At 32.9% G+C, this 8998-nt stretch overlaps 1 protein-coding gene across 1 annotated transcript; it reads right to left on the bottom strand.

Moving 5' to 3' along the window:
* Positions 1–346: 346 nt before the first annotated feature.
* LOC131012894 (probable LRR receptor-like serine/threonine-protein kinase At3g47570) lies at positions 347–8528 on the bottom strand. The gene is made up of 5 exons (XM_057940874.1): positions 7600–8528; positions 7302–7520; positions 1962–3950; positions 1512–1862; positions 347–1421 (listed from the first exon to the last, which is right to left on the bottom strand). The coding sequence occupies exons 1-4, from the start codon at positions 8510–8512 to the stop codon at positions 1519–1521; spliced, it is 3465 nt and encodes a 1154-aa protein (XP_057796857.1). The 5' UTR covers positions 8513–8528; the 3' UTR covers positions 347–1421; positions 1512–1518.
* Positions 8529–8998: the final 470 nt, after the last annotated feature.

The raw sequence follows: 8998 nt of genomic DNA, 5'->3' as shown, positions 1-8998 counted from the left end.
CTTATATATATTTGTAGGTTTGAGAAAAATTGGATTGAGCCGACTGGCTCGGTGCATGATGGGCTTTTAGACAACATGGTTTGTGGCCCAGATAAGAATCGCAAATGCTGAATTCTTTTTATTCTTTTTTAAAGGAATGATACATTGATACTACTTGGGGTTATGCATAGAATTATCCTAACAATAATAATAACAAAAACTAACGACGACGACGACGACGACGACGACAACAACAACAACAACAATAATAATAATAATAATAATAATAATAATAATAATAATAATAATTTGGTTCCATTTTGAACACTTTTGAATTTCAATCTCTTGAATTCATATCAAACAGCCCAATTTTGCCAACCCATCTTCAGCATCTCCAAATGATGTTGTTAAAGAGCTACCCAAACTTAAAAACATGTTGCCATCATTTTCCAACTCCAAATACATAATCATCAATCTCAACCTCAACAATCAATCTCAGTCCGCCGCCGGCTGCCGGGTGTCCTCCCTTAGACAAACCTTATGCTGTCATCGTCATTGATTCTCCGGCATCACACCCTGTATAAGAAGAGAATCAGCAAGGATGCAATGGCAGCGCCACCCGGGTGAGGACGGCGACAACGATCAGCGCGACCACCGCCGTGGAAAGGACGATTATGCAGCTGCCGCTGAAGCTCCACCTTCGAAGCTTCTGGGGGGTGGCTAATCCCAATTCTCGTGAATCATGATGAATGAGCTAGCCTTTTGATTTACTTTTTTGTTTTCTGGGATTGGGCTTTGCATTTTCATTCTATTTTGCTGCCTATATGTAATGAAGAACAACAAATCAAATGAAGAAGATCTTCTAAAATGTGATGAAGAACAACAAACCGCCATAGTTGTCGTCTATGCTCTCAAGAGGCAGGGCAGGACGCTCTACGGTTTCAGTGGTTAAGTCTTAGGATTTTTTTTCACCCACCATTTTTGTTGGAATACAATTCTTGTTGGAAAAAAGTGAAATGTGGATTTTGGAAATGTGATGATTGAGTCCCTTCAGGGATATTCGATAAAATTAGAAGATGATTGATTTTAATATAATTATTAGGGGCTATAGACTAGAGGGCAAAATAATAAATTTATAATTATTATTTATTATTATTTTATATAGGAGACTATAAAGAGTAAAATTGGGGCTATGACCAATTTTGCCAGCCCATGTAGCTCAACGGAATAACATCTAAATTCCCATATGGGCCAAGTTGCTCATGTTATCATAAGAAAAAGGACAAGTTCAAATAAAACAGACCTACAGTATTTAATCAACAAGGACTTATTCGGAAAAAGTAAACTCAGCTAAAACAAACTTCAACCTACGCTGACGCCGCCATCATTTTCCAACTCCTTAATTAATTTGCTGCTTCCTGCTCCATTTTCAAGGTTCTCCACTTCACAATACCAAATGTAATTCTTACTAAAATGGTAATAGAACACTAATATTATCTTTAGAAATAACATACAACTTTGAAATAGCTTACTTGAATCTCATTGAAAAAATCGACGTTTGATATTCTGCAACTCTACATGTGCTTGTTTCATGTTGATTCTATCCCCGGGAGAGTCTGCAGAGCATTTCAAAGCCAATTCAAATATGGATGATACACACTGCAGATTCTTGTCAATTTGTTCTTCTTCCAAATTCATGACTAAGTTGACATCTATCACTTCAACTGGGATATTTGGAAGTGAAATTTCTACCCATCTCTTTAAGCTCATATCTCCGCAAAACATATCATCACTAGGCCTTTTTCTCGTAAATGTTTCAATTAGCATTATTCCGTAGCTATACACATCACACCTTGTCGAAACTAGCCCTTCCGAACCATACTCTGGAACAACAAAAATCATGATGCGTAATATGTAGTGAGGAAGACACAATTTCATTAATTGAAAGTGAAATGCCATCAATATATATAAAGAAATTTTACCTGGAGCAATATAACCCAATGTTGCTAGCGTGTTGGTTAACACAGAGCTATCTCCATCACATAACAACTTTGCTATCCCAAAATCGCTTAGATGGGCTACCATGTCTTCATCTAGCAACACATTACTCGGCTTCAAGTCACTGTGGACAATGGGATATGAATAACCATGGTGAAGATACTCCAAAGCAGATGCAACATCAATCATTATGTTCAATCTTTCCATCAGATTCAAGCAATAGTTGTGAGAATATAACCATTTTTCAAGGTTTCCCTTTGGCATATATTCAAGTACTAATGCCTTGAACTCTTCATTGGAGCAACTGCTTATGACACTGGTCAGGTTCCTGTGTCGAATGCTACGTAGTACCTCGCATTCGACATCAAATCTTCTTGATATGCCTTCTAACTGCATATTAAACACCTTGACTGCGATATCATTCCCATTGGTAAGAATTCCTCTATAAACAGAGCAAGAACTCCCACTGCCAAGTAAATTGCTTTCATTGAATTGTTCTGTTGCTTGCAGCAATTCATAATAAGAGATTCTTTCAGGCACAATCGATATTAGCTCATCAACTTCTCTAGTTGTCTTAGCTTTCCTTTTGTATCTGACAGCTATGAAGGCCACAGAAACAACTGAGCTAATAGAAACAACCCCTAAAACAATAAATGAAGCTCTTTCCACCTTCTTCCTCTTTGATATGTGATTAGAAACTACACGGCAAATCGGAACATGGAACTTGGGGATTCCACACAATGCCTCATTACCCTTAAAAGAATCCATAGTGAAGTTTCTAAAAGATCCACCATTAGGAATTTCTCCACTTAAATTGTTGAAAGAAACATTAAAGTATTCGAGGTGTTGAAGTGCTTCCAAAGACTTTGGAATTGAAGAAGAGAGGTTGTTGTAAGACAAATCAAGAGTTATCAAACTGATCATGCTCCCCACAGACACAGGAATAGAACCTTCTAGCCTATTATTTGCCAAAGACAAATTAACCAAATTCTGTAACTTCCCAATAGAGTTAGGAATAGACTTTGACAGCTGATTCATCGATAGGTTTATATAAATTGCTCCTCCTAAGTTACTTATCTCTTCAGGTAAGAACCCATTCAATGAATTCGAGGACAAGTCTAGAGAATTCAAATCCTTTAGGCCCCACAAGCTTGACGGTATGCTTGAACTCAAAATGTTGGAGCCTAGAAAAAGATTTCTTAAGGAAGAGACATTTCCCAGACATTCCGGAATTCGACCAGAAAATTGATTCCGGCTAAAAGATAAAGTATTGAGGTTGATTAGATCACATATAACCTGTGGAATAGAGCCTCCCAACATGTTTTCAGACAGATATAATCCTTGAAGTTCATGCAAATGTCTAATAGTTGGTGGAATATTACCGGATAACTCATTGCCTTGCAAATCCAAGTCAATCAAATTGCTTAGATTGCCTATTTCAACAGGAATGCTGCCACTGAATTTGCAGTCATAGGCATAAAATTTTTGAAGGGAGGAAGATAAGTTCCCGAAAGAAGCAGGAATGATGCCGTATAGAGGATTATCATCAATTAACAACTGAGTTAGAGACTTGCAATTTGTCAATGAAGTAATGATGGAAGAAGACGGTGCCTGGGTAAGATTGCTGCTGGACAGAGAAAGAATTTGGAGATGTCGTAGGTTGCCAAGATGAGTAGGTATATAACCATTGAATTTGTTGTAAGAAAGTGAGAGAATTGTGAGTTGAGAACAGTTAGAGATAGAATTGGGTATTGCTCCACTAATGGAATTTTTACTAAGAATAAGTTTTTCAAGAAAGGGAGAAGCATGGCATAAATGGGTTGGAAGAACCCCTGACAGAGCATTCTCAGCAAGTAAAAGAATCCGAAGAGTTGAGTTAAAGAGCTCTGATGGAATTGAACCACTCAAGCTGTTCACATATAGTTTTAATGTCTCCAGTTGGTAAAGTTGGCCAAATTCAGAGGGAATAAGCCCTGCAGAACATGAGATTTGGGATAAAGATAGGTAGGCCTAAAGATGCATAATTTACATAGGAGAGAAAACGTGCATTAAGTGCAAGCAATTTAACTAATTTATAGTATAACTTAATTAAAATAATTGAATAATTATCATATTATATAATATTAGTAGTCATACAAATTTGCATTTCGATATATACATTTATCACTTTATAATTGTATTGTAATATTAAGGTTAAGAATTTAAGACTAACCAATAATTTAAAAAAAAATAAGAAAATTAAATGTGTTAACTTGCACTCAACTAAAATTTCTCAAACTTATCAAGATATTTAAAAATATTTTAAAAATGTAAAATTCAATCGCGTTGTAAATCTTAAGAATATATATGCATAAATATTGTTATATTTGTTTTCAATAATATATTTATTTGTGTGTTTATTCATTTAAGTGCTATACTACAATAGAAACACGAGCACAAAAATAAAAGTAAAAGATATGATTAATTAAACACAGACATAACACATACAAATATATCTTTGTAAAACTATGTTAATCTATTATCGAATTTAGCCATTGATTATAGTCTACCAGTAATACAATAAAACCTCTATAAATTAAATGCCTTGGACCAATAATTTTATTAATTTAAAGTGATATTAATATATCAATAAATTAATTATTTATTAATGTATCAATAAATAATAATTTATTATTTTATATAGTGTTTTCTCAATTTCAGAATTTATAATTTTAGATCAAGTTATAATGTGTAAAAATAAATGAGAGATAATTTTTTTGGTTTTATTTTTTTCTAAAATTATGATGTTAGACTAATTATAAAATACTTCCTCCATCCCAGAGTATACCTTTATTTCTATTTTGGGACATCCCACAAAAGTGTGCATTTGTCATTTTTGGACACTACCCACCACTTACTCTTTATTTCTTACTCTAAAGTGAATCACTTTTTCAAGACAGTTATCTAACATTTTATTAAATCTTGTGCCACTAAAAGAGATGTACACTCTTGTGGGACGGATAAAGTTCTTAATATGCATATTAAATTAAAGGTCACGATAAAAACTTTAATTTGATATAATAAATATTTAATTTAAAATATAAAAGCTATGTTTATTTAAAGATTAAACTTTTTAAAGATTATCTCTTCTCTATCATCTTTTTCTGAATAAATCTATTTTTCTTATTTTTATTTTTATTTTTTTAACTTATTATTTTTGCCTTTTTGCAATATCAATTTTTATTATTATGAATTCTTCTTTAATTTTTTATTTTTCAATATTCAACTCGAACATATTCATTTAAATTAATTTTTTATTATGTTTATAAATATACAACGTTTATATAACGTTTTTCGTGCATTGCACAGAGTACAAATGCTAGTATGAGTTAGAAAACAAAATATGAGGGATTAATAGGCGATTTTTGTGGAGAATCAGAGCTTCTTTTTTTTTTTTAAAAAAAAAAAAGAGGATCAATAATGGTTCCCCATTTTCCCCCAACTCGGAACTTTGAAGCTCGTGTTTTCATGGTGTGATTAGTAAAGTTTCATTAAATTATAAAAATTATTGTTGAAACATATTTAGATTCAGATTCAAACTCACATTTGTATATAATTTCTTTTTTCTTAAATTTAGAAATATGCATATGAGTTAAAATTCGAAATTTGACCTCTCACATATCCTCTATTTTTATACTAGGTTCGCTTAATTGGAACTCATAATTTAAAAATGTTTAAGTAGGTTAATATTGCTAATGAGACCCAATTTAAGTGACAAAGTTGACGCACTCAGAAACTCTCATTTGTGAGAGATTTTGGGTTCAATTCCACCTGCGGGTGTAGATGTCCATTTGCCTGTGAGTTGCTTATTTAATTTAATTACATACTCCCTCCGTCCCGCCCAAGATGCTACATATTCCTTTTTGGGCCGTCCCAACGAAGATGCTACATTTCTATATTTGGCAAAAATAAGGAATTTAAACACTTAATTAACACTAATTAAGTATTTCTTTATTACCTGCTCTCTCCTACTTTATCACTTTATTACCTTCTCTCTCATACTTTATCACTTTATTACCTTCTCTTTCTTACTTTATATTACTTTCTCTCTCCTACTTTATCACTTTATTACTACACACTTAAAACATTAATCTACAACTCCTTAAATCCCGTGCCGAAGAGCAAATGTAGCGTCTTGGCCGGGACTGAGGGAGTATTAGATACTTTTATAATTCTAAAAAAAGGTAGATTACTATTAAATTATTTGATTATATATTAAATATCTCTTATAATTCTAAAAAAAAGGTTAATATTAAATTTTCGTCGAAATATTAATCACATTTTATTGTGTAATTCGTAGTAGCTATATGATTCTCTGCACATGTACATGCTATGTTGTCAGGGTTTATGTAGACTTGTGGAGCAAATGTCAAATGTAACAATATATTGATTGTTTACTAATCACGTCATCTATATTTGTTATATTAATAGAGTATTTACTTTGTGTGATTGATAAGAGATGCATGATATAGTATTTTTATTCTTATTAAAAGAAGGATTTCTTCAATTTTATCCTTACAATGGGATAAAAATCAAGTAAAATAGATATATAAAAAAAATAGTAAGTTTAATCACTTCTTTACTTAGATGGATTGGAACTTTGGGATATCCCGAAGGTTCTTGATTATTTTAATTATTTGAGCTAATTTTACTTGATTATTATCTCATTAAAAGAGTGGGATTGGAGAAATCCTTCTTTTAAGAATAAACATACTCTATCATCCATCTTATCAATCATGAAAAGTAAACGTTCCATAAAGCATAACCATGTGCAAAAACCAAATTTTCGCTCATTTTATAGATAGAATCAACAAGTGACGAATGCATTTATTATTAGTATTATTATTGAGGATTTTTATTCTTTTTATTAAATTAGCTAGTTAAATATAACTAGCATTGCAACTCGTGTAATGCATTGGAAATATTTTTATAGTTCTATATTTATATAAAATTGATACCAACTAAATTAGCATATTTATAACTAAATTATCATATTTATAACTATATTAAAAAAATTATTTTTAATTGAATATATTTGTGCTTAATATTGAAAAAATAAAAAAATAATGAAAATTTCAGAATAATAAAAATGATATTATGAAAAGGAAAAAAACAATACGTTAAAAATGAAAATAAAAATGACTTAAAAATAGATTTATTCAAAAAAAAGATGAGAAATGAGAGATAATTTTATTAATTTCACACCAGTAAAATAGATTTAAGTTAGTCGTGTTTTACTTAAAAATACTTGCATCGTCTAACATGAAAATTACTCGAACGCACACCTGTAAAATGATTTTCTGATAGTTCCAAATTTGTGAGCGTTGTAATATTCCCGACATCCCTTGAAAGATTCCCCGTGAATTTGTTGCGCCAAAGTAGTAAGGTTTGCAGAGAAGACATATTCATGAAAATACTGAAATCAATCGAGCCCCTGATCTCATTCTTTTCAGCACCAAAACTAATCAGACTCTGAAGATTGCCAATCTGATGTGGTAGTATACCTGCCAAAAAAGTGTCATGAAATGAAACTAATAAAATCTCATTTACACAAATTTATGTGATAAGAACTTCAACTCATACCATTCAAATTGTTACCACCGAGATATAAAATCTGAAGAGATGTTAAGTAGCCGATTTCTGAAGGTATCTGCCCACTAAAAGAGTTTCCAGAGAGGTCCAAAACCTCAAGTCGTGAACATTGAGATAGATTTGTGGGAATTGCGCCACTCAGCTGATTATCAGAAAGATAAAGCCCAGTAAAAGATGGAAGATTACGGCACATGTCTGTTGGCAGACTTCCACTCAATTCATTGTCTGTGAAACCTATAGCTACAAGGGTAGATATGTTGAATATGGCCGATGGTATAGTACCCGATAGATGATTGTATTGAACAGACAGAATTTGTAGACTTTGAAGCCTCCCCAACTCATTTGGTATTTCTCCACTTAGAGAATTGGAAGTTAAGTCAAGAAATTGGAGGTTTGTTAGGTTTGAGAGCGATTTTGGGATGAAACCTGCAAAGCTGTTGTTGCGTAAATTCAAGTACTCTAATTTTGGTAACTGACCAAACATCGGAGGAATGTCTCCGGTGAAGTTGTTGAGTCGGAAAGATATGAACTTCAAACGGCGAAGGAGAGAAAGCTCTTGAGGCAAATCTCCATGGAAAAGGTTGCTTGTGAGGTCGAGGGAAACGAGGAAGGAGAGGTGTCCGAGCTGTGGTGGAATGGTGCCGGAGAGAGCCATGTTGGAGAGATTCAACGCAGTTACTCTTTGGTGGCGTAAGCTGCAAGTGACGCCAATCCAGCTGCAGACGGAGCTCGAATTGGTCCAATTAGTTGAAAGTAAAAGAGAAGGGTCGGAGGTGATGTGTAGTTTGAGTGAAAGAAGGGCAGTTTGATCAGTTGCAAGGCTCATAGGTTGTTTGGCTTCAGTAGAAAGCATTTGGAAGGTTATGGTGAGGAATGCAAAAATGCAATAAAGCTTTTTCTCCATGGCTGCAAATTGTGATGGTATTATGATAAGTGCCTAATAACTGCAATAATAATCATATATATATACACAAATATTAGAATGCTTCATTGACTTGTATTATGAAAAGTCCGTCCCTACTCTCTCTTAGTCCACTTATTGTTTATAGCCCGTCAACCACTTCAATTTACGAAGGCGAAGACGAAGACTTGAGATTGAGACGACCACAGCATGTCTAAAATTACAATTCCAATCTTATGAAAAAGTTTCAATCGAAAATCACAAAGAGTGGTAGAAGTTGGGTATTTGGTACTCCCTCCGTTCATGAAATTAAAGTGTGGTTTTTTTGTCATGTTGGCTCGTCCACGATGAGTGTAGTGTTTCATTTTGATATACAAACTCCTTATAATTTCAACTATATTCGCATTCAATATTTACAAAAAATCATTTAACACTTTTTTTAAAATTTACTAAATAAATCAATTTTGATGTATCTATTTTCTCTCCTTT

Source organism: Salvia miltiorrhiza, chromosome 2, assembly GCF_028751815.1.
Source record: "Salvia miltiorrhiza cultivar Shanhuang (shh) chromosome 2, IMPLAD_Smil_shh, whole genome shotgun sequence".
NCBI lineage: Eukaryota > Viridiplantae > Streptophyta > Magnoliopsida > Lamiales > Lamiaceae > Salvia > Salvia miltiorrhiza.
The sequence above is the reverse complement of the archived record's forward strand: the minus strand, read 5'-3'. Positions and strand labels throughout refer to the sequence as shown.